This window comes from Melospiza georgiana, chromosome 19, assembly GCF_028018845.1.
Source record: "Melospiza georgiana isolate bMelGeo1 chromosome 19, bMelGeo1.pri, whole genome shotgun sequence".
NCBI lineage: Eukaryota > Metazoa > Chordata > Aves > Passeriformes > Passerellidae > Melospiza > Melospiza georgiana.
In genome coordinates this window covers 5,141,874-5,168,174 of record NC_080448.1, presented here as the reverse complement: position 1 = coordinate 5,168,174, position 26,301 = coordinate 5,141,874, and the positions used below count along the sequence as shown (strand labels likewise).

Below are 26,301 nucleotides of genomic sequence, written 5' to 3'. Positions count from 1 at the left end.
TGAAGAGAAGCTGCCACTCACTGGTGGTTCATTTTTGATTATGATTGTTTTACAGTGAAGCAAAAATTATATATCCTAATGGCTCTTGGAAAGAAAAAGCAGTAGATGTGTTAGACTTTGGAATTTGTCTCCAAATGTTGCACTTAGATATGTTTTGTGTCCACATATCACAAACTACAACAGCATGAGTAAAGATTTAAAAATAAATGCTTGTGTGCCTCTTCCATGAAAAGTGGAAGTGCTTTCAGAATAGCCCTTGTGATTTGGAGTTACTACATGTTTGGGATGTGACCATCATCTGACATTTAAACAGCCCACTGAAAGCAACTTGCACCAAGGCAATACAGTTCAGAATCTGATTCACTGTATTTTAATTACTCTAGAAAGGAGCATTATTCTTCATGAAATGCTTTAATTTTAATTTTGGTCTTCGCACGTAGCAATGTTGGTTGAAGAAAATTAAGTTGGTTTAAGACAATTTAAGAGGTGGAGCAATTTAAGAGCAACTATGGAATGAGTTGCTTCCCATTATGGTATTAACTAATCACTTTCCATCAATACTACACTTACTAGTAGGTGTAGTGAAACCATAACAGTCTAATTACAAGCAAAGCAGCAATGGGGAAAAATTAAGAGTAAATAATCACTAAATACAAAATTGCTAAATGTCTGCAAGTCCATGGCAACAATGGGAAATCCAGAATGGTGGAGTATGGCCCAACCCCCCTTCCCAAGTTGCTAGTTACTTGCTTTACATTTGTTTCAAAGATTTCATTAGGAGGGCCATGCTTTTTTCAGCAGTTTTAGAAGTGTATTTTTTATTTCCTTTGTGGTTCTTTGGATTTCTAAAATACGCAGAAACTTCAGGAATTCACTGAAAAGAATGGGTGTGTGCCCCTACTCCAAGGCATTAATGACTTGTAAGCCAGTAGTAGTAACAAGTGATAACAGAGCTAGAAACTGAACATGAACTGAAACGTGCTTGGTTTAAGTCTAGATGACTTCATCTTTCAAAATGCTCTATTAAGCAAAACCAAAATAATGACAATAACTTCATCTTTCAAAACACTCTATTAAGCTAAACCAAAGTAATGACAATAACTTCATCTTTCAAAATGCTCTTTGAAGCAAAACTAAAATAGTGAGAATAACTTCATCTTTCAAAATGCTCTATGAAGCAAAACTAAAATAGTGAGAATCTTCACTCTTAACAGGTGTGGTCACTTTTATTAAATGTTTACATAAAGGGAAAAGAGGATGATCTGCCTATGTATGCAGGGCTGCAGTTTGTTTACTGTGAATCAAAGTGATTTTGCTATTAAACAAAGTCCCTCACAGCATGAATGCTTGAATGTTTAAATGTGATGAGGGCTTATTACCTGCATGCTAATTATCATGTTCATCAGAGTGATATCAAACAGGTAATTGAGTAGAGCCACAAGCTAGCCTAATATTTTTATTCTCCTTTTTCATTAAAGCTGAAGCTATCAAGGTAGAGGGCCCATATGGAGCCTTCCAGTCCCATCCAGATTTGTTTGTGGAAGGGCTGCCAGATGAGATTCTAGTCTAATATTTTTATTCTCTTTTTTCATTAAAGCTGAAGCTATCAAGGTAGAGGGCCCAGCATCTGTCCCATATGGAGCCTTCCAGTCCCATCCAGGGGATTTGATTGTGGAGGGGATGCCAGATGGGATTCCCTTCAGGAGCCCGGCCACGTACGGCATCCCGCGGCTGGAGAGGATCCTGCTGGCCAAGGACCGGATCCGCTTCGTCATCAAAAAGTGAGGAGCTGTGTCACAGACATCTTCTCATTAAAATCTTTTCCTTAGGATTTTTCCTGATGAAGCTGAGAAGTTTCAGCAACAAAGTGTAAACAATGGTTATCTGCTGCTGTGGAATGCAGCAGGTGGATCCATGATTGGTCTCCTGTGGATGTTTGGATTTACTGATCACTCAGGGCAGAGCTGGGTCTCGCTCTCTGCTGAGACACAGACCTTTGTTATTCATTCTTTTCTATTCTTAGCTTAGCTAGCCTTCTGAGAACTTTCCTTCTATTCTTTTAGTATAGTCATAATGTAATATATATATATATATCATAAAATAATAAATCAAGCCGTCTGAACATGAATTCAACATTCTCGTCTCTCACCCCGAAGACCCTTGTGACCACTGTCACAGAGCTGTTCATTTTTGGCTCTGCATTACTCATTGTTTTCTGCCTCTGCCACTTTGCTTCATTTTTCTCCACGGAATTCCAAACTGGTTTCTGCTGGTATATTAGTTTATGGTACTGAGGAGTGGCTTTTAGTTGATGTCCATTTTGATATATTCAGTTTATCAGGCCAGTGGACCACTGAGAGTGGGAGTGGAGAGATCTCTGGTCAGATCTCTTCAATATTATGGACTTTTGTCAGGGGCAGATCTCTTTGTACTGTTCAGATCTCTGCAGCTGCAATACATGTTGAAAGCCATTGACTTTGGAATACTTGATCCTATTTGAAGATCCTGGCCTAATTTCAACTTATGCTTTTTAAAAAAAAATTGCTGGAATGTTGTATCAGGGTGTCTATGGCTGTATTTGTATGAAGCATTTCCCAGGGCAAGCTTGAGGCCAGCACATAGCTACTGGTTCCTGTGGTTTAGGTGTCCTTGGTGTGTCTGGAGGTAGATCAGGTAGTGTACATGAAGGAGAGCTCAGATGGAGATTGACATTTAAAGGACGCTTCAGTGAGTAACAGCTGATGTTTTCCTGTCTTCAGTGGTGTAGGGCCTAATGCAAGAGTTTTTGAAATGGACAGGAATCTGCTGATTGCAGTGGTCAGGCTCAGAATTGGGGGTAGTGGCAGCCTCTGACTCTGTGCATGCTGCCTTTACCAGAGGTGCTGGTTGCTTACATTTGAGAGGAACATCATCAGTTTCTATCATCCTAATGCTTGCAGGTAACTAGAAAAGGAAGTAGTGTAGATCTACCTTGTGTCTCATTTAAAATCAGGCATCATACATAGATCTAATTATTTATGCAATGTTGGCACCTGCTTTTGTCAAATATGTCTTAGTTGTTAACAGAAATTAATTTTCGGTGTTTATTGATTTTGAAATGTGTAACAAGAACAGCTTAAAATCTAGTTTGGCTCTGTGAGAAACATCAAAATGTTTAATTTTTTGTTTGTTCAACTGTGGATAAAATTAGATATATTTTGGAAAGAGAATTGTCTGCTTTGAAGCTTACTCTTTTAGAGATTAAATTTTTAATGTCTATCTTTGTTTCTGATTAAGTCTATCTCACAACTCAGGGGTAAGTTTAATGGAACCTGTATGTCACCATGAAATGGGTAGATGCCCATAGTCATCAGATATGGGTATTGGGCATGAAAAATGCTTTGTCAATAGGGTTCCAGCCAGCTCTTAGGATACTTCAGCATTAGTTGGGGATCATGATGTCCCCTGGGAGGATTTTGGGTTTGATCCTTCAGTAAGTAGTAACTTGAGGCTGTAGCTGGAGGCTAGTTTCTCCAGTGTCTGTCACTGTTGAAACATGTACCTTTAATCTTTCAGGCCTGAACTTCTGAATATAACAGATCCTCCAGAGGTCACTACAGCTTCAAAAGGTAGGTTTTCAAATGTGTGAGTTGTACAAGCACATGTGATATTCCTGTTTCTCCAATATACTCATAGTCTTCTATCAAAGACAGTATTAAAGTGAATATTAAGGATCTAAATTAAGCAGATATACCATAAGGATGTCTATTTAATGTGTGTGCAGGAATTAAACTTTTCCTTCCTGAAGTTAACTTAGTGTATTGAGTGTTAATAACCTACTGTGCCTTCAAGCACAAAATTCAACTACAAAAATAGTAGATAGGCTAGGAACTGAGCCTTAGCCTTAACTGGACTGTTATTTGGCTTTTTAAATTAGCCTTTTTGTGTTGTTTTAGTAATTTTAATACAATTGTACTGATTATGGAGGCAAAGCAAGTACATTGCTCAACTCATAAACCCCCTAAACAGCTATGAAAACTGGTGGTAACCAACTTCTATGGCACAGGGTTCTGAACTGGCTTGTCATCACCAGCTATCACTTTATAGAGACATGTGTGACCTCTGCATCCTCTCTAATAAGAGAAGAGAGCATCCCTGGGAGCTGTCAGTAACATCTCAGAGAACACAGGAGTCAGGAGCTGTCTGAGCCTCCTTTCCTGCAGTGTTCTTCCTTTTGGATTCCCTCTTTCCCAGTGATTTATTATCTCCTCTGCTGCTCCCTGTGTCCACTGGCATCTCAGGAGACAGAGCTGTGGAGCACCAGCCCCTGCTCTCTCAGCTCCTTGTGGCTCCATGTCCAATTCCTGCTCTGTCCACGGGCCCTGATGACTTCTGTCCCCAGCAGGAAAGGGATGGGATGAGTATGGATCTGTATTTTGGCTGGCAGAGGAAAAGATGATTTTCATTTGCATTCCTGTGGGAAGCAGGCTGGTCAGGAAGGTTTTGTAGACTGGCCTCAGTTCTGAAACTCTGAGAAGACTGATAGTGGCTGCAGACAGAGCAGTTGGATCTCAGGAAGTGTCAGCTGGAGCTTATGCTGATAGCCCAGTCTGGTGGAAGTATGGAACACAAACCATTGCTTTTGCATTCTGACTGAACCCATGGTGTGTAAGCAGGCCAATGTCCTCTTTGAGACTGGGAAGCTTCACTTGTTGGTCACAAAGTCATATTCAGGAGCAAAAAGTGATTTGTATTATATGTACTTTGATCCCTTAAAAGTAAATTTTCATCCCATATGCCTGATTCTGCATTGAATATCAACAAATTCTTCAGGAAATGAAACCATTGAAAAACTATTTGCATCTCCAAGTGGAATCTGCAGTTTGGAGGTGGATGATGAAAGTATTGCAGTTCTTCAAGCCAAAACATTGTGTGTATTTTGTAGCAAGAGTGATGTCACTGGTTCAGTGGAGTTTTGTCAGTTTTAATATTCTGTCACTATTTTATGGTTTTTCTTCCTGGTTCCACATTGAATCCATACTTCTTACATAAAGCATTTATGTGTTACCTGAAAATGCAGGATGATTATGCAGTGTATAAACTGAACAACTGAAAATATAACCAGTATAATTAAGGAATGTTGGTTTTGTTCTGTGTCAGTCTCAAATCCAGCAAAAGCAGAATGGTCTTCCAGAGTCACCAAACTGAGAAAGATGGTAGATCAAATTTTCTGTAAAATGTATGGTAAGTACAGCATTATTATCTTCTTTTCTGAATGGCTTTGTATTTCTTGAAGGTTGCATTCATTCCTTCCTTTCAATGTCTGTGTGAATGAGACCTTTGTTCAGATTTTTTTTCCAAGTATTTAAAATTCTTAAATAAGCAGTAAACTAAAACATTCTTTTTCACTTTCATTATTTTAAATTCCATATTTTTTTCCAAGTATATTAAAATTCTGGACTTTAAAATAATGAAAGTGAAAAAGAATGTTTTAGTTTACTGCTTATACAAGGTAAATTCATAATTTAAAAAGAATTTTAAGTGTTACCTATACACCTCTTCTGATTACTCTTGATTCCTTCCTGTCTGGATTTTTTTCCTTTGGTGGTAAAACAGCTGTTTACTTATATCCACTGCAATATCATCATAATTAGTATTAAAACATTTTTGGGTGAATTTTTATGTTCTGTCCAATATGGAAAAAAAAAGTCAAGTTATAAGATTTGAATAATTTTTTTCATGATACTCTATAACAGATTAATAACTTTGGATAAAACAAATGTATTATGCCCTAGTAAGCAGTCCAGCCTGGTATTGTGACTGCCCAACAGCAACATCATACAATATGGCAATTTTTTTACATTTTTTACATGCAGAGACTTGGGTTTTGTTGAATTTAGATGTCCTGCGTTGTTCCATATAGCATAGTTGCAACAGCCTGAGGAATTAGTATCAGCTAGCTTTTAATAAAAGTTGCTTTATTAAAAGCATTATTATTATTTATACAGTGACTGGATGTGTTTTGTTCCTACAGCCAAGGCTTTGGGGAGCAATGACCCTAGAGCTGTTCCATACAAGAAATTTGAAGCCCATCCAACTGACCTCTATGTTGAAGGGCTGCCAGAGAACATCCCCTTTAGGAGTCCCTCGTGGTATGGAATCCCTTGCCTGGAACAAATAATTCGAGTGGGCCACAAAATAAGATTTGTGATCAAAAAGTAAGTCTAAACATGGAGGGTTTTTAAAGGAAGAGTCCAAACAAGCATCCTATGTGTAATCAAGCACTTGGTTACATTAAGTAATGAAGCATTTGGTCTCTAATTACCCAATAGGCAAATTGAATATTCTGCATGGTAAAATGGGCATTTGCAATCCAGACAAATATTTTAGAATATGTTTTGCATATCTGTTAACGTGTTGACAAGTGTGAAAAACATAATGGAAAAATTCAAATTCTTCAATTAATGTCATAATAGGTAGTGATATTTATTTTACAACAAGAATAAGCAGATTTTTTGTGTCCTGGTTGCAGGCCAGAGCTGCTAAATCACGTTCCAAACCAAAGTCCTCAGCACAAGTCAAACCCTCAAGGTAAGACAGGTGCTGTCTCCATGTGGGAATAGAAGGGTTTGATGGGGAAACACATCTAGATCAATGCAGCATTTTTCAAGAAGGAACCCATGTGTGATGAGTGTGCTGGCATATTCTTCATGAGGGTTGGAAGGAATGAGCTGATCACTGTGGATGTGGATGGATTGTGAAATCCTGATGCAGTCCCAGTTGCCTTTGAATAACCAGCCTGGGTCACCTTCAGAGCCCCAGAGAACTGGAGTTACTGTCCTGGCCTGAATCAAAGGTCTGCAGTCTTTTGGGGTTTCACAGGTGACCCTGAGCTCTTTCAGGTTCCTGTTGGTAAGGAATTGTAGGGACTCCTTGAAAGCATGACGTGCCTTTAACAGGGAGAACCACTAAAATCATTTCTTCCTGCATCTGAAGGCTCTGGAGAACAAGGTGTTCTGCTAGGGTCAGTGTTTGAAATTCATAACTACATTTAAATCGACTTTTTATTATGTAGAGGAAATTAGGTGTATCATTTTAGCTGCTATAAATAATCATTACTCATTGTGTGTCCCTGTTTAATCAGATGTAATTGTGTTGTTAGTTTTCATGTTCTTGTGTTGAAAGATGTTCAAATGTACCTTTGTATCTAGAGCTGGGTGATTCTCTGACACCTGTTTCTGGTTTTCAGGGAGAGAAGATTGGAATGTCAAGATTACAAAGCTAAGACAGGAAGTAGAAGATATATTTAGGGTGAAGTTTGGTAAGTTAATGAACTTACTAATGCTAAATGAACTGTTGTGCAATGCTGCTGCATTTCGAAACTCCTCTGTTTAAATGTTACAGTATTTACTTAAGCATCAGAAGTATACTAGGACAAGTATGGAAATCTTGACTCCTCTTATCTATGTTTTACTTACTCTTTCCTGTAACTGACATTAATGTTTTTATAACAGTATCCTGGGCTGTTATTTTTCCAGTTGTGTGACGAGATGTTTCTTTTGGATGAAAAGAAGTTCTCAAAATAAAACATCAGGCACTCGAGGCCTATATTAGACATTATCTGTAACAAGATGGGCCAAGTTCCCATTGCAGCTACTCCACAGAAAATAATAGGGAGGAATCTCTTCAAATATATTTAAATATTCCTTTTTTTTTTTTTTTTCCAGGAGGCTTTGAGTATCAGAGCTTCTGTAAGACAAGATTCTTAAAACCACTTGAGATAAAATTCCACCCATTTAAGTTTGTAATACACGATTTAATCTTTATTTTCAGCTGAAGCTCTGGGGGTTTCAGAGTCAGTGAAAGTTCCCTATGCTGTGTTTGAATCACACCCTGAGTCCTTGATGGTGGAAGGTTTGCCAGAAGGAGTTCCCTTCCGGAGCCCCACCTGGTTTGGAATCCCGCGCCTCGAAAGGATCATCCGTGCCAGTAGCAAAATCAAATTTACTATTCAGAAGTAAGTTTGTGATCCAGTTATTTTTATATTACATTCTCTGATTTTGAAGTTACTTGACTTCGTTCCCAGCAACTCTAGGCTTTAAATGCTCAACTCTGCTTCCATGAAACACAAAGAATATTTTGCACATATGCTTTATCTCATACAAGGACATACATTCCTCATTCAATTTCTGTAGATGTATAAATTGTGTGTTCCATGCATCAAAAACTGAGGAGGGGAAATGGTCTTGTACCTGGAAGCTTTGTTCCTTCTTTTTTTATTTTCTTTTTCTGTATTTTTCTTTGCTTGAAGTAAACCCTGAAGAAAATTGCAGAAGAGAAAATACATCTTTATGTTTTCTGGTTTTTTGTGGTTATAGTAGATGGAGAGTCATCCATGCTTCTAGCAGGATTTCCTTGTAGAGAGCTGATGTTATGTGAATTGGAACTCAAATGAATTCCAAGAAGTTGGTAACTTTTTGCTGTATGACTTGTCTTGCAATTGATTGCATTTGTTCTGTTCAACTTCCAGGCCTGACCTTGTCATTTCCCATTTGCCTCTAAGACTGGCTAGTAAATTAAAGAAAACAGGTAAACAATTAAATACTATTTGCTGCCATCCATTTGTAAATACTTCCTTTATACTTCCCTAGCAGACTGAGAGATCTTTGTGGTTGAAAAATACAGGTGTTGTAAATAAAAGGTATTATTTAAGATGATCTAGCATAGTAGCCTCTAAATCTGCTATTATTTGAGAAAGACACCCAAACCATAAATGTATCTGCTTTTCTACTTGACTATTCTAGTACAGAAAAGGAATTTACTCAATTTTGACAGCTTCTATTTCACTTTTAATGGCTTCAACCATTTTAAACTGAGAGCTGTGAACTGCTGTAAATAATAATGGTATTTTATAAGAAAAGCATAAAATAATCTCTTGTCTGTAGAAAATTCAGATGTTAGTAATTTTGTTTTGGGTTTTAGATAATAAAAAGTACCAAAACTCTCCTTCACACTTAGAAAAAACAAAGTCTTTTGTTCTGAATTAATGGAAAATCTAGGTGTGTATTTTTCAAGAGCACTAAAACTACTGCTTAAGGTTGTGAGCATCACTGTATTGTTCAGGTTTAACTGTGCAGACTCTACTTACTTGAGTCTGTTAGAATTCTTAGAATACAGCTGTTCCTTTGTTAGGTGTGCAAAATTTGTGCTTCACACCTTGTGTTCTTTTGGCTTCCAGGAGTTAGTCCAAGGACCTCCAAAAGGTCACGAAGTTCTTCAGAAAATTCAAGTGTTCCAGAGATTGAAGTTACTATTGAAGAGAGTATGGAAGAAATAAATATTCTACTGATGTTCTTTTATTATATTCTTCTATATTTTCTGTTCTTCTAAGCTTTCATAGCCCATAAGTAATGTACACCTCATGTAGCAAACTCTTGAGGGCTCCAGATACACTTCAGTATAAAATAACTTTATAACTTTATATAACTTATATATAACTTTATAACTTTTTTCATTTCTGAAACAAGCTGGATACTGTGTAGATGATGCTTAGGTAAAATGTTGCAGTTTGACAGCTTGCTTGGCCCAAGCAGAGATGTGGGAACTGATGTAGTCCTGAGCAGAGAGATCACAGATGTGGGCAGTAGCATTAAATGCTTAAATACAACTCTAGAACTTCCTAAAGGGTTTTTTTTATTCTACTCTTGATTCAGAATTGAAGATTTCTCTAGTAATCAAGTTTGATGCATTGTTCTTTTTGTATGATGTCTTGTTTCTGCTCTCTACCTTAAATATGTAATGTCTCTTCACAGGTCCTAAAAAAGGCCAAACTAAAAATGCAGAAACTGATTCTAATACCAGTGACTCCAATGCAAATTCAAAGCAACAAGGAAAAGACTTTTCTTTTGGTAAGTGTTGGGGGAATTAGCACAGATGCATTCTTTTAATGTTGATGTGTTGATCCAGGAACACCTGGGTTGCATATCAGATATTTTGAGGTCATGTTCTGATGTACAGTTAGTCAATGACTGAAGTCCTCCCTTTTGTGTACATTCAGTTCTTCATTATGTGTAGTAATCTGCAGTAGAGAAATCCTGGATGATATGTCAGAAACAAAATGCTTAAATTAAATGGACATTTAATCTCATCACTGAAGTAGAAACTGTGCTAAAGATGAAAGTTCTCAGGAGAGAGGCAAATGTTTCAAGGCTCTGTCATTGAACACATGAGGAGCTTTGTGCCACTATTTTGGGTACTAGGTGAGTAACAGATGAGTAAATTTCCTGCTATCTGATAGTAACTTTGGATCATTCTTGGATTAATTTCACTTTTAATCACCTTTGCTTCATTTGCTTCATTTAGTTGCAGTATCTTTCAAAGCTTCAGGAAAATAAGGATGGATGTGAATATAGTTTTGCAGAATGAAAGCCATTTTACACATTTTTACTGCCATAGTAAATTGGTTATCAAGCATAATAATTTATTAAAGATGTGTTAAAATGTTATTCAAAGACTGATTCATTGTGTGAGTGTTGTTCTAATTCTTCCAATTTCTTCCTGGCAGAGCTGTGGAATACCAAAATCAATGACTTGAAGGAGAAAGTAGAAAATATGTTTAGTGAAAAATGTGGTATGTTTATTGATTCTTTACTACTGAGATTCCTTTCTTATGAACATGCTAGATAATGTACAGTTAGATGAACAGTTAGATAAATGTATGAGAGGTGTTCATATGTTTATTCCAGAGGTCCTGCAATCCTTGTGTACCTTAGAGTTTCCCATCTGAGTTCATTCTCGTGTGCTTGCAATCCAGTGTCACATTTCCACTTGTTATTTTACTTGGGTTTGAAAATGGAGAAGTTGTAGTTGGATTACAATTTTTTAAATGAGCCACAGAGTGATTTCGCACACTGGCACATCCTTTTGAGCATTTATCACTCTACTTATAAATGGGACTTGGTATGACTCTGCATGACTCAAAACAGGCTATGGGTGGTGTCTGGAGAAATTGCTCCATTGTATTCCAACACTTCTAGTGCAGGCTGTTTGGAAACTAGTGACTTTTGGAAGTAATGGCTTCTCCTTACTCTTCTGAGTGTGGATTTTTGAATAAGAACAGGAATCTTACCTGTCTTTGATGCTGTTCTCTAGAAGAGAAAGAGGCAGAATGCATTGCCTTCAGCAAAGTGTGTCTTGATTTGAAAAGCCAGGTGTTTGCTGAGGAAGGCAGGAGCCTCCCTTGAAATGGAGAATGTAAACCCCTCTCTCTGAATTATTGTCATTTTGAAATTAAGGGACTCTCATGCAAAGATATGGGAGTAGGAATAGTAGTTCTTTACTATGAAAAAAATTAAAAATACAAATGCAATAGTACAAAAAGAAGAACCCCTGCCAGAGTGAGAGCAGTCCCTGCCCCTGTGTGTCAGGGAGGTGTCCCAGCCCCATCCCAGGGGGGCTCAGCCCTCCTGCAGTGCCAGCTGTGGCTCTGCTGCAGCAGGGATCCTGCACAAGGGGGGAGTTTTCCTCTGCAGCTCCAGGGCTGCTGCAGATGGGCCTGGGCTCCCTCTGGCCATGCAGGGCAGCAGAAAGCTGCTCCTCTGGCAGTGCAGGGGGCAAAGGCTGCTGTGCTGTGCCAGGCTCAGATTGGATCCAGGCAGGAATGCTTGGCTCCTCCCCTGGGCGGAGCATCTCCCCATGGGGTGCTGGGATTGGATCAGCCCTGCAGGGACACTCAGTGGCCATGGACAGCAGAGATCTGCTTGGGGGAGAGATAAAGAAAAAACTGCCCCAAGGACAGCAGAGAACTGCCCCAGCTCTGACAGGTGGGGATAGAATGCACATTGCATCTTGCAATTGCAGCCCAAGACAAAAGTGCCATACAGATAGGATAGTCATGCAAGCAGACCAAGCCAGTGGCATGAGCTGGATGCAAATGACAAATTTTCAGCAAATTATGGCGAGATTTACTGCAACAGAATGAGTTAAGTTTGAAACTGTTCGTTTTCTCCCTGCATACTCATAGCTGTCACCAAAAAAGGCAAAGCCTGCTGGTTTTACCTAATTGAGTGTGGATGTGCCAAGTACTCTATTCCATTTATAGCAGAGGTATTTCTGTATATTCTGTTTTTCTCCACATCAGCTGCCTAACTGTACCTTATTTGCTCTGTTGCATTTCAGGGGAGGCTCTGGGTCGCAGTGGGCCAGTGAAGGTGCCATATGCCCTGTTTGATTCCTACCCTGAGGATTTCCACGTGGAGGGACTGCCTGAGGGGGTGCCCTTCCGCCAGCCCACCACCTTTGGGATCCCCAGACTAGAGAAGATCCTGAGAAATAGACCCAAAATAAAATTTATTATTAAAAAGTAAGGCTCCTATATGTCTTGAATAATCTGTTCAATGAGAATTGAAATGTAGACCAAAAAATGAAATTGTGTTGCCAAGTTGTTAAATTACTCTGTAAAATGCACACTGGAATATTTTTATTGAGAAAATGATCAGAAAGCTCTTGTGCAAGTGGAACAAGATACAATAATCTCTTTGTTCTGACAGACTCTTAGACTTTGTTGAGAGGAAGAGCAAGTCCATATTTCTTAATCCACCACAATAATCACATCACTGGTTTAGTTCCTGCTGCAAGGAGCACTTATGGACTACTCATAAACCTTTCTGGTTGTGTATTGGGAACTGAGGAGTGGAGATTATTTTAATGACAGCTGTAAGAATTTTCTTTCTTTTTCCTAGAACAGGTTTAGATATTCCTGTGCCAGTGCAGAAACAGTGGCAAGAGAAGTTACAAGGACAGATAGTGACAGAACAAGGGAGAATGGCTTTAAACTGACAGAGAACAGGGTAAAATTATATGTTTGGAAGAAATTTTCACTGGGAGGGTGTTGCCCAGAGAAGCTGTGGCTGCCCCATCCCTGGAAGTGTTCAAGGCCAGGTTGATGGGGTTTTGAGCAACCTGATGTAGTAGAAGGTGTCCCTGCTCATTGCTCATAGCAGGGGCAGTGTTTTAGGTTCCTTCCAACCCAAACCAGTTTTAAGATTCTGTGAGTCAGGGAAGTTATGGAGCCTCTCAGTCACTGCATTCTTGACTGTCTGTTTGGCTGAGAGGACATCACTTAGTTACCATTTTTGAAAATGGGATTTTCTTTAATGTTGATGGTATAATTTTATTATTGTATGTAAAATGTTCAATCTGTTTGCAGGCCTGAGGTGCTTGAGGCAGCTATCAAAGAAAGTTCTGGTAAAAGCTCACGAGGTGAGTTTTGCAGCTGCTTAAATTTCCAGATAAAAGTTTATTTCAATGGTTAAATATTAATTATGAGAGCAGCATGGTGTTAATAAATTCCTGAAAGATTTATTCTACATTGCAGTTGCTTGGTTTGTTTGTTTTTAAGATGGGATAAGCACTTACCAGTTGCAGTTTAAATATAGCTCTAACAAGGCAGTATTAATTTTTTTAAGTTATTCACAAATAATTGTGCCTCTAATGTATTCTTTACTACATTCCATCAAAATGTAGCCAGTAATGTAGGATTCACAGGAGTTATTCAGGTCTAGAGATAAATTACTTGCTCCTAGTATGTAGATCATCTAAATGACACAGGCACCAGAGACAGGAGTGCAAATAGCCAGTAGAAAATTGTGTCAGGCAGGTAGGTCATGGAATAAATGCTCCCATTTTGAAACTGAAACTAGGTCCTCTTTGAAAACTTTGCCAATATTTGTTGTTTTGCAATATTTTCTTTATAGATGAGACTGAAGATTTTGAGCTCTCTATAAATGTTTTCTAAATTAATCCTCTTAGGAAAAAATAATTCCTCCAGTAATGCCAATACAGCAAGGACCACAGAAAACACAGTGAAAACAGCTGAACGTATTGAAGACCTAAACGTTGTTAAAGTAACCATAAAAGGTGTGTATACTGGCTGGTTTCACATCATAATGCTTGTGCTTATATTCTTCATGATACCTGCTTAGTTTGATATTTTCCTGCAGTCAGGCTGGTTTGCTGAAATACAAGTACAGTCAGGAAAGAACACAAGTTAGCTTTTGGTTTTGCTGAGATGTTAAATATTATCTAACACTCATTAATTTAATAGCTCACCAGTGACATCTCTAGAATAAGACTATTCTATAAGCCTCCTGTTAAGAAGTATCCACATTTTTATGATGCAATAAATTAAACATTGACTTGCAGTTCTTGGTAACTTCCAGATGTCAGTACTTGAACTGAATTGAATGACTATGGAGGATGAACTGCTTTGTCTTAACACCAATTACTGCTTTTCTTGTTGCATGCTATGGCCATCTACTGAATGATCACTTTGCTTTTAGCTTTATATACCATTCTAGGTTCCTTAAGAAAGTAAAATACAATTTGTTGGTTTCAATTGCTTTACAAAATCATCTCTAGATATTTCTAGATTCATTCCTGGAAGTGTTCAGGGCCAGGTTGAGTGGGGCTTGGAGCAACCTGGTCTAGTGGAAGGTGTCCCTGCCCATGGCAGGGGTTTGGAACTGGATGATCTTTAAGGTCTCTTCCAAACCATTCTAGGATTCTGTAATTTCTTAGCAACCATCTACTTGTGTGTATTTCTACAATTCAGTGTCATAACTAAAATAAAGACAGTCCCTGGTTAGGAGCTCTTGGGTATACCTGCTTTGAGTAAACATGCAGGGATAAACAAGCTTCGGGGGGGAAGTCTGTGCTTAATTCTCATGCTGTTCTCACAATTTCTTCCAGATAATGAAAATGAGCGACTGCCAAGAGCAGAAAATGCCAGACAATTGAGAGAGCAAGTAAATGATCTTTTTAGCCAGAAATTTGGTAATTGCTTCTTACTCCCCATTTTTATATAGGTGTGAGTGCAATTAATGTTATTCATACTGCAGTTAGTGAATGAATATTCACTCACAGTGAATTATATATATGATCATTAATATTTGAGAATTGTATATGAATGTTGTGCTTTGACTCCAAAAAGAATCTTTTGTAAGTGATGTAGATAGTGTGGTGTTTTAAACAAAGTCCTAAGGGTCTGGATTGCTTCATGGTTCCCCTTTCCTTTTCCTTTTTTCTGTGTCAGCATGGATGAAGTATTTATTTTGCTGGCAGCCCATGGTTCTTTTCAGGGTTTCATGATCCTGACCTCTTAATACTTGGGATTAGAGTAATTTTAAAAATGCAGTTTAACCCTTTTGCTGTGTATAGTTTTGTCTGTTTTTGTACTTTGCATTGTACAGTAGCAATGACCTGGGTCTCCTTACCTGAAATTCCTTCTCTTGTGCTGCATTGAATTGCTTTCATAGCATTGCAGGAAATGCTTTGTTTTCCTTCATGTAGCTATCTCCTTTAATATCCTTTTCTCTGAGAGCAGAGTCTGTGTTCTTCATATGCTGAGCTGTCAGAGTTGGAGCTGTGACCAGTGCTCTCATAGTCATGTTCATGAGTGTAATCCAGAACCTCATTTCTAACACTGTAATTGTTTCATTGTCAAGTGAATTTTCAGAGTTTCAGATCTGATAGAAAGCATGGTTTGAATTCTGTTTCTTAATCCTTTGAAGATTTTCTTACACTTTTTCTTCAGTGTAATCAGAAATACTGTGGGTTTGAAAATAAACACAACCTCTCTCCCTTAGGTGAAGCCACTGGTATGAATTTTCCTGTGAAAGTTCCATACAGAAAAATCACTAACAACCCTGGCTGTGTGTTGGTGGATGGAATGCCTCCAGGTGTGGCATTTAAAGCACCCAGTTATCTGGAACTCAGCTCAATGAGGAAGATTTTGGATTCAGCAGAGTCTATCAAGTTCACTGTCGTTAGGTATGTAGTTGCCATTAATTACATTATGAGTACAGCCCCACAGCTGGAATAAATGTGAGAGAATAGAAGTTGTAGTGCATCTTTAAATAGATGTTGGTTCTTTTTGGATAACATATCAGGTCAAATGAAGCACAGATATTCCTAGCATGAATAAAGGAGGAAATGCCTTATTTGGTATGACAAAAGGCATTTTACCAATACTGCATATTACAGCAAGCTATCTTTTGAGTTCAAATCTAATCATAATATGCTAAAAGGTCCTATAGTTTTCTGAGCCTTGCTCTCCCAGTCATAATATCAAGTTTTGAAATAAGTCCAGAGCTCATTGGTTTCTATTCAATATTTTAAAATACAATATTGTCCAATTATAGTATAAGGGAATTTCATTTGTATCTGTATATCTCCATAGACACACACACACATATCCAATGTTAATTTGTATGCATTGAAGCAGAACAGATCAAACTTTGCAATCATTCTAAGGAGGAGTTGAAAATAAAAATTGATATCAGTTTCTGTAGCTTCTCAAATCATAGATGACTTCACAGGAGTTTAAAAGCTTCAGTTTATCCTTAGAGAGAAAAATTAGATTTTACTAAGGAATCTGAATTTTCAACCCTTAATCATGACATATTCTAACCAAAAGGACTTCGATGTGTTTTTGAATTGAACCCTGCAGAGGTGATTCCTTGCTAAGTAGCAGTGACCAAGGGAAGGGTTTAGCTCTTCCATACATGTTACATTTTCAAAATGCTAGTTTTGAAGAACCAAAGTCCCCAAGAGCTACTCTTCCTTCTGTTTTACTTGCCTTTCTTATCATGTTTTAGCATGACCTCTGTTATAGAAGGTGTGGGGAGGTTACGTTGGGAGGAAACACCATGCAGTGCATTTCAGAATCAGTAATTTTTATATTTTTTCCAGGCCGTTTCCAGGACTTGTGATTAACAATCGTGAGTATTTTTGAGACCCTGATGACAAATCCATTTTTGTAACCTACCAAGTTTCATTTTCTACATTGTGTCTTAGTGGCAGAGGCCCCAAGTTGTTGAGGTCTCTGTATAATTTTGCCTGTGTATTTCTGATTAAGATTTCCTGACTAAACATGGGTGTGCAGTTAACTTGAGGGCAGGGGGATAAATTTACATTTAAGCAGCATAAGATTAGCATTGACTTGATATGGAAATGCAAGACTGATTTTGTATCTTTCAGCTGCAGAGTCCCAAAGAAATTTAGGATCCTGATTGAGCAGCACACTTATATGAGAGTTGCTGTGTTATAAGTTTAAATCCATCACAGTAGCATTAGTAAGAGCTTTCCAGTAGCTGCACAACCTTGTTCCAGTGAAAAATCTGCATTCTGCTGAAACTATAACATTTTAGAGAGGCAAACTATAGTTAACTGAAGTGCTATGGCAAATCTGGCCCTCACAATGAAATTGTTTGGGGTAGTGGGAAGGAAAGATACAGTATTTTGGTTGCTAAAATAATTGTGGAATGGTATTTCCAGAGAATTCAGTTAGAAATGAAAGAATCCATTGAGCTGGTGTCAGTTCAGCATAAGTTGTCAATGTGTGTTGGGACTGGGGGAGCAGATTGGCCATGGACCACAGGAGGTTTGGGCATTGTCTGTGTCCACTAATTATGATCAAAATTATTATAATTATTTATATATACTATATATATACACACACACACACACACACACAATATATACTATATACACTATGTATATTATATATATTCTATATACTGATGGATACCAAGGTGAATGAGTGACAGGCTCACTAATTATGATCAAAATGATCTTACACTGATGGGTACCAAGGTGAATGATTGAAAGTCTGAGCCAACTGCTTGTAAGTGTGGTGTTTTATTCTTCATCTAAAGAACATGTGGAAACTTAAAAGGAAAGTTTTGGTGCTTGCAGGCAAGACAGGGAATGTTTTTCCTCTAACAGAAAGAATTGAACTGCATCTCAGTCACAGTATTAGTGACCTGTTCATGTGGGAAGTTTCAGGATTTGCAGATTCAAAGGTTTTTCTTGTGTTGCATGTGGACCATTTTCATTGTGAAGTAAAACAATGATCATGTTTAATCTTAGAGCTGCTAGAAGAAGCTGAAGCAGAAGCAAAATCACCAGCAGCACCAGCAGCAGCCACTACCACAGCAGTACTACCAGGTGATGCAGTGTGACACGTGTCCTTGCAGGAGGGTGGGGTATGGCATTCTGCATCTCACTAGCAGATATCATCACTGTCATGTCCTAGGTGTGAGGGGCTCATGATGAGCCATTTCATTCTGAGAAATGAATAGCTGTTAACTTTTATAACTGTTAAACTTTAAATAACTTTATGAGCTGTTAAACATTAGTGGAAAGTGACTCTGCTTTCTTCAAGCTGTGTCATTGGTGTGTTCCTCGATTTGATTTTTACAGAGGATGAGTGAGCTGGAAAGAAGGATTAGTGGGGGCAATGTGTAAAGGCAATTCAGCATCCATTTATTAATTTCTGCTTAACTCAAATGTGAGCATGTCTGCATGTACAGCCAAGTGAAGTTTGCCTGCCCAGCTGGCAGAGGGGTCTGGGTGGAGTTTCTGTCCTCTGCCAAGCTCTGTAACCCTGCTAGGCTGCATCTGGGACTGAAGTCTTAGTCTGAACAGAGAACTTAGCTTTGGGCTGTGAATTAACTAAGGAAATGTGGTTGGGCAACTTCACTTTGATCCAATACAGCTTTTAAATGTTCATACACCTTTTAAAAATATGTATGCTAAGTTGGTGTAAGTGTGGAGAAAACTTCTGCAATTGACTGAATAAATGGTTACACAAAGAAGCTGGGAAACCAAGAGAAAACATCTGATAAACGTTTTAAGAGTAAGGGACACATGTATGATGAAAATTATTATCAAGGAAGCTGCTGGTTCCTCTGTTTCCATGTGGAAGTGTGAGAGGGAGGATCAGCTGCTGATGATTTGTGAGCTTGCTCAGTCTGTTGGTTCTTAACATCTGCAGTGTTAAAAAGGATAAATGGGTTTCCCAGAACATGTTCATCTACAATCCATGCAGAGATAGTAGAAAACTCAGCATGGAATTAAAGCATACTTGTCCTCTGTTATGCACCTTCCCACTGTTCCCCAAAGTGCACAGACTTACCATCACAGACAATGCTTAGGAGAAGTTGGGGCTCTTTCTTTAAGCTGTTCCAAATTTGGTGTATTCTGTGCAAATGCATTCTGCTGTTCTGGGTCTTGGTGATATGTCTGCCACAGTGAACCATTCTTAGAAGAGAAAGTGTTGCATAGTTGAATGTAATAAATATTTGGGGATATTTTATATTTTTATAAAAAGCTACACAAATTTATCTCGGTCAAAGAGATATGAGTCTGATTGTTTAAGAAAAATTAGATGCTTTTTTGAGGGAAAACTTGATTTCCCTAATCTGATTCATCTTGTTCAAACTGTATTCATATTAATTTGACTGTATTTTTTTTTCATTTAAGAGCCAGCTGAACCAAGCCAAATAGAAGTATCTCTAGGAGGTAAGTGTTTGTCTTCAGTTACTATCAAGAAATATTGTTAAGTAATGCTGAACAAAGTTGCATCTGTTTTTAAAGTCAAGTCAATCAAAACCAAGAAGAGGTGTTGTACTGGTTCCTGGCACATGTCCTCATTTATTTATCATGTTGCATGATATTATGATATGCTGCATTAGCAGCAAAAATTACTATTCTAATAATTTTACAAAGGAGTTCTAGGAATTCTTTGTGGTTGGTGAGTCTTGCCTATACATAGGCTCTGAGTGACTTCATATCCTGAATGATGCATTTAGTTATTCAGTGCAGGAGTTTCCACAAGTGATGCTTGCCATCATCAGGAACTCTGAATGCCACACTGGCCTGGATACACTGTTGGGGGCAAGGGAGTGGAGCATTGTTGTTCTTTTAGCACTTAAACTCTAGAAAACATCCAACTTTCCTGTTGTCCAAGAATATACTTGAACTGTATCCTTTTCAGATAGAATCACAGACTCATTTAGTTTGGAGAAGCCTTCTAAAAGCATCATCATTACATTACAGTGGAAATGGTAATTTTCACAGAATCAGGTTGCTGTGAATATGCTTTTATTTATTACTATTAGTTTAAAAAGATAATGAATGCTTTTTATGTTTTTATAAATTTTTACTTAGGTAAAACAGTAACAGAATTGGTGGAGAAGTTTTCCACTTTTTCATTCACTACTAATTTTTTAACAGATAAGACAGAAACAGAAGAACAGTTTCAAATAAAGCAAGATGAAGACCTGACGTCATAGACCTCATCAATACTGGGTAAAATAATTCAGTGTTTCTTGAAGTCAACACCTGTCAAGGAATAATATTTTAATGTTTTTGGCTGGGGAAAGGAGAGATGAAGTGTAATGTCACTGTTGAGGTGGTCATGACACAAAGCAGAGACCACAAGCAGTCTCAGTTGGCAACTCTTTATTATTGAACATGGCTGACTTTTATACACTTTCCATTTGTTTATGCTTCTGCTACCCTAACTATTGGCCACAATCAGTCAACATAACACTACTGGTGAAAAGTTACAGTGACTTCAACTAACTTTCTAAAAATGCTTCGTCCAGCTGCAAAGTTCCCTTATCTTTCTTCTTCTTGGTTACAGCCTTGGAGAGAGCTCCTTATCAGCTTCTTCTTGCGTCTCAGCTTCTCCTTGCTCCTTTAGCTAACAGGCCTGCTGTTAGCCCCTTCCACAGTGCAATACTGAATGTCAGAAGGTGCCAGTACTTTAGTTGGGAATTACTTTGTGTCTCAGTTCTTACCTATAAGATGTCAGATGTTTTGCACTTTCTTATCCAATATAAAGCACACTGTGTTCAAATTTCTGAGGAAGTCCTAGAAAAATGTGGCCTAAAATATGTGATTGTAATCACATATCTCAGAAGAAGAGCAAGTGAAAGCTGAGGGAATTAGTGTTTATGTAAAGCTCTGATATGGTTGTGTGAAAAAGCATTATTGTTCTTGGTAATGCACATACATTTCCAAATTGTAATTGAGCAGGAAAGCTCTTCACTATGATTGTCTGAGTATTGTCTGAGCTTGGGACACTCAGTAAAACTGTTAACTGTCATGACAAACCAACCTCCTTTAAAAGTTTTCTTTCTTTTCTTTTCATAAATTAAACTTTTATGAAAAGCCTAGTTTCATTTACAATGCCCAAATGTCCAAATCTTTCTCTTACTCTGTTTTTAATGTCACTTGTTCCTAAAAATTATGTTTTTGTGGTGGTGGAGAGCAATGTTAGCAATGCTATCACATCACCAAATCTAAAATGCTGACCCACATGGTTTAGAGTCTCTGTGCTTCATTCAAAGAAAATGGTAGTGCTTCTTTCCATTTCAGCTTTTTTGGTAATACTGAACCCCAAATATCTTCCTCGTTATGCAGCATTTGATTCTTCAGCAATTTGATTTGATTGGTGTAAAGTTAAATGAAGCTTTGGCTGGGGGAGCCTGGAGCCTGTGGGTTTCATTCCTGGCACCAGCTGAGTTTTGGAGCTGAGGGACAGCCTTGTACAGCATGAACACAGCCCAGGACAATGAAATGATGTGGTGGAAAGCTGCAGGAGCTGACAAACCAGCATCCCAGCTGTGCCCTGAGCACTGCAGGCAGCAGTGGTGCTCTTATTAAATCAGTGAATTCTGTGTTTGGGATAAAACTGTGTGGCAGGATAAAATATACTAAAGGAAAAGCTTTGATTCGTCATGGGACACACTGCAGGCAGTGAGAAATAAAAAACATCTCACTTGTCAATTAAAGGTCACAAAAATGTTGTCCAGGCAATGGCTGCACAATTTGATGCTGCAGCAGTTCAGAGTTTTGGATGCTTTAGGCCATCCACTGAATTTGTGCTAAAATAAATATTTGTTCTAAATTCTGACAAGAGACCACTAGAGCACACATTTAATCTCCTATTTATTGAGAGCCATATTCAGTTTCTGCATGTTTGCTGAATCTGTGTTGCAATAGGACACAAAATGAATGACACACACTGAGATGTCCAAGGCATAAAAGGCACGTTTATTACCAGATCTTGATATTTATAGAATTCCAAAAGTGACCATGGATTGGAGGATGGAATTGCCACCTCTCCAACCACACTGGTCAAACCAACAGTCCATCAATTATCTCCTCCTCCAGAAAGGAATGCAAAATAATGATTATTTACATGAAAAGTGCGTGAGAAACTCGCTTACAAAAATGTAAAAATCAGAAGGCTTAGAAGAACTTTAGAAGAACAGGGTGACAAATCTAGGTCTAAAGAACTGGAAAATAGAATACAGACTGCTCATAGTTGTAATAAGGCACAAGACTTCAATTAAATTAACTTAATTTTTTAATTTCTCTTTCCCAGCCAGAAGCTGCCTGTTCTGAGAAGAGCCTGCTCGGCCTGTCCAGAGCTGTGTAATATAACTGTATAAGAGAAGTATCTTCTATACAAATCCTTTTGTACTATTATATAGGAATGTCTACTTTTTCAGCAGTTCTGTGAATTGACCTAATAATGACTGTAGATTTGGATTGTATCAGTTTACTTTGGAATATATTTTAAGGACTAAACTTGATGCAGCAATGCTGGGGAGATGGCAGGGATGAAAATCAACAGGGACATAGCTCAGGCTGTATACATTTTCCAATAAAGATTAATTTCACTGTACCTGAATGCATTCTAACTTTTGTAATGAAAAAAATCCTGCAAAGAGTTCAGTTTGTTTACTTTGGAGAAAAAACCCCTTTACATTAATTTTCAGATGTTACTTTAATGTCTCTTTGGACAACAGTATCTGTATATTTGAATTAATTTTTCCTGTTATATCTATCATATGTTTTTCCTAAATAAAAGATAAAATTATCCACTTGCTGGTTAGTGTGCATTAATGAGATAGACTGTGAAATGATCAATATTCCAGTGTGTGGATTAGGAACCAACTGAAATAAAACCCCATAATAGTTTTTTCTGTTAAAGTAGTGAGTCCATGTTATATCAGAGTATCACACAGTTTACATATGATGGGTTTGGTCTTACAGTCCTGCCATGGGCAGTAATTGTGTGGACTTGTGTGAGAGCTTTTCTGCTGAAGGCTGTGGGGGATGCTCTTCTGTTCATTTAGAATTAGCTATGGAAACATGCTACAGCCTGCTCTAAGCCCTATTATGTCAAAAATTCAGAATATTCTGTGAATAGAACAAATTAAGTCCTGTGTGGTCCTGGTTATCCACCACAACATGTAAAAACATCTATTTTTTTTTTTTCAAATTCAACAAGCCATAGGAGATGTACAGTTCTGGCTATACAATAATCTCTAAAAATGCAGATCATTTGCAAAGGTTTCTCTTTTACTGGTGTGAATTTGAGATGATTGCATTATGCACAAATGGTAAGTGATGTTCCCTGATGAAGAAATAAAGACCTTTCTGATTTTTTTCAAGACTGTCCATGCAGTTATGTCTTTTACAGGAAATCAAGTAATTCTGTAGGCAGGTAGAACATGTTTGCAGCATGGTTGTGTCCTGCCAGCAGAGAATTAAAGTCCAGTCCTGCTGTTCAGACTGCAATCCAGCTCTGGGTGGGTGATGTGATTGGATCTTCCAGGAAAATTCTGAAGCCTTAAATTCAGTTGAGTGCAGTGTCTGTTCCATGGGAGCAACCTGAAATTCAGGTAAATCCAGAGCAGCACATTTCTGTCATTCTAGAGATAAGGGAAACCCTACAGGACATCTGCTTGTGTTTCACAACGTGCAGATCTAGGTGCTCCCACTTGAATACTGGGACCTTGTGCTGGTGCTGTCAGCAGGGGCAGGGTTAGCTCCAGGCTGAGGCATTTTGGAAAAGCTCATCCTGGTCCTGCCTTCCTTCTCTCCAGATGGGAGCTGGTGGTGACTGGTGCCTTCCTGCCTAAGCAGACAGCATTCCCAGCCCCATGGAATGAGCCCACTGCTGTACCTTACCTGTTAACCCAGCCACGTGGGCACTGCCCACGTTATAACCACCACCACATTTACCTGCTGCTCACTTTGTCACAGACACATTTTGTGGAAAATCCTTTCCTTAGGATTTTTTTCTCCTGAGAAGCTGAGAGACCTCAGGAACAAAATGTAAACATTGATTATCTGCTGCTGTGGAATGCAACAGGTGCATCTGGGATTGGTCTCATGTGGTTGTTTCTAATTAATGGCCAATCACAGTCAGCTGGCTTGGACACAGAGCCCGAGCCACAAACCTTTGTTATCATTCTTTATTTTTCTATTCTTAGCCAGCCTTCTGATGAAATCCTTTCTTCTATTCTTTTAGTATAGTTTTAATATAATATATATCATAAATAATAAATCAGCCTTCTGAAACATGGAGTCAGATCCTCATCTCTTCCCTCATCCTGGGATCCCTGTGAGCACCATCACACACTTGAACAGACCTGCTGAGCCAGTGAACCTCCAGCAGTACTTCAGGACCAGGTTTCACACTTGCTTCTGGACATATTTAGAATGGGGAAATGACATAATGCAGCTTTCCCCAGGTTTTAGCTGGCTTGACTTCCCCTTCTGAAAAAGCAGGATGGTTCATCCCTTCTTTACTCACAGCCCTCTTTAGGAGGCACTTTCAGCACAGCCTGCCCAGCTGTCTGCTGCTGATGGGGTTGTTAGTGCTCACTCAAAATGAGGGCAGTGTCACAGCAAAGGAACTGGGAAAATAAATAATTCCAGGGTATTGCCTTGTCAAGTGTGTAACAGCAGAGTGGCTCTACTGGAACTCTGTCTGCAGGAGCTGAAAGAAAAATGAAATGAAAGTGGTTGCAGAGGTTTTGCTGAAAGGACTGGAGTGGGCATTGGCCAGCAGCATGTCCATCTTCAGAGCCATCAGGATTGGCCCTGCTGGACATCTGGCAGCTTTGAGCAGCTTCTCACAGAAGCCACCTCCAGAGCCCCCCTGCTACCAAAAACCAGACTGTGCAAAACCAAAAGAACTTGACTTGTTCAGATGGAATGTTTCTCTTCTGAGAATTTTCTTCTAAAATCTTGCTTCTTGACATGTATTAGACATGTGAGACATCTGATGGAAGGCTCAGCAATGTCTCGCACAAAGAGTTACAGGTGGTGTTTCACTGTGAACTAATCCTTTACGGTCAGTGGCATCTAAAACCTCTCATTTCTCACATCACAGAATGAGGAATGAGGAAACAGGAAGGAACATGTGAATTGAGTGGTTTCCAGAAATGTACTGTGTGTAATGCAGTTTTAAATTTAGTACAAACAATTGTAATTATGAAATTAGCTGTTATGACAAAGTTTATGGTGTTCTGCATGAGCAGCAGTTATCTGGTGACTAACTGAGCAGAATCCAAACAGCTCTGGATGGACGTGGTTGTGTAATAGGCAAGGGACTTCCCTTGCATATAGGAAAGTCCCCCTGTTAATAAGAAACCAAAAGTAAATGACCATTTAGTATTGCACAGCTGCAGGTGCCACACCCAAGTTCCAGGGGAGGGCTACAATTAGTATTTGATGTTTTTAATGTGGCCAGAACAAGCTTTTGTCTTTACAAGCTGACAAGGGCATTGGGGTGATCCTGTGGCAGGGCTTGGTGCTGCTGGTCAGTGGGAAGAGCCCCCGACAGCTCTGCTGTGGTTTGGGGCTGCTGCCTCTGCCTGAGGATCTCTGCTCCTGGCTGAGTGTGGGCTGGGTTTGCTCTAACACCCAGCTCAGGGTGTGAGCTGCCCTTCTGGGGACATTGGCACGGGTTTCCAGAGGGGATGGAGCTGAGGGTTCACAGCTGGCTGGAGCTGGGCTCCTCCAAGGGTCCTGTGGAGAGCAGGGCCTGCCTCTGTCAGGTGACTCAGGTGCCCGCTGTAATTGAGGGTGGGGACAAAAGCACTCCTGGGTGCACCTTTGCTTGCAAGCAGTGTGGAGTTGATCCCTGCAGCTCTCACATCCCTTCAGGTCTTTCTGCTCAGGGCTGAGGATGGAGAAGGAGGAGGACATGAATGCAGCTGGTGCGCTGGCATTTCAGAACAGCTTAGCAGGGGACTCTCCTGCTCTCCCAGCAGGACACAGGGTCTGTCTCCAGCCCACTCTGGGGTTTCCCTGTGCCTGGGTCCCCTCCCATTCAGCCCTGTGCCCAGGTAAGGTGGTGAGCAGGGCTGGGACTGACTCAGGTCCTTGGGGGCTCCTCGAGGGAACCTTTTGGTGGCAGATTTTGAAGAAGCTGCAAGTGACTGAAAGGGAATGGTGATGCAAGGGGAGGGTCTCTTGCACACCGAGCCCGTGGCTGCCCCACCTGCCATTCCCACACACACAGAGGACAGTACTGCCATTCCTGGGGCTCAGGGAGTGCATCACATGCTTCATTCAGCTGTTCCAGCTCTGATAGAGAGGGTGAAGGCACCTCTGGCTGTCCCTGACCCTCTGCTGCAGTACCCTGTGCCATCATGGGGCAGCATCAGC

The 26,301-nt window shown here is 39.3% G+C and overlaps 1 protein-coding gene across 10 annotated transcripts in view; it reads left to right on the top strand.

Moving 5' to 3' along the window:
• The window catches only part of GTF2I (general transcription factor IIi), a 70,165-nt gene extending 47,447 nt beyond the window's left edge, over positions 1-22,718 (top strand). For 9 of the 10 annotated variants that reach the window (XM_058037428.1, XM_058037433.1, XM_058037432.1 and 6 more), the window contains 21 exons: positions 1,598-1,781; positions 3,556-3,608; positions 5,140-5,223; positions 6,014-6,197; positions 6,512-6,570; positions 7,229-7,300; positions 7,813-7,996; positions 8,510-8,568; positions 9,218-9,301; positions 9,792-9,887; positions 10,544-10,609; positions 12,157-12,340; positions 13,187-13,239; positions 13,789-13,896; positions 14,728-14,811; positions 15,624-15,807; positions 16,729-16,757; positions 17,908-17,985; positions 19,303-19,341; positions 20,056-20,130; positions 22,217-22,718. In XM_058037428.1, coding sequence (XP_057893411.1) covers positions 1,598-1,781; positions 3,556-3,608; positions 5,140-5,223; positions 6,014-6,197; positions 6,512-6,570; positions 7,229-7,300; positions 7,813-7,996; positions 8,510-8,568; positions 9,218-9,301; positions 9,792-9,887; positions 10,544-10,609; positions 12,157-12,340; positions 13,187-13,239; positions 13,789-13,896; positions 14,728-14,811; positions 15,624-15,807; positions 16,729-16,757; positions 17,908-17,985; positions 19,303-19,341; positions 20,056-20,114 — 1,943 coding nt within the window. In that variant the 3' untranslated portion in view covers positions 20,115-20,130; positions 22,217-22,718. Of the gene's footprint in view, positions 1-1,597; positions 1,782-3,555; positions 3,609-5,139; positions 5,224-6,013; positions 6,198-6,511; positions 6,571-7,228; positions 7,301-7,812; positions 7,997-8,509; positions 8,569-9,217; positions 9,302-9,791; positions 9,888-10,543; positions 10,610-12,156; positions 12,341-13,186; positions 13,240-13,733; positions 13,897-14,727; positions 14,812-15,623; positions 15,808-16,728; positions 16,758-17,907; positions 17,986-19,302; positions 19,342-20,055; positions 20,131-22,216 lie in introns of those variants that run through there. The other variant, XM_058037437.1, reaches the window with a different exon arrangement.
• Positions 22,719-26,301: the final 3,583 nt, after the last annotated feature.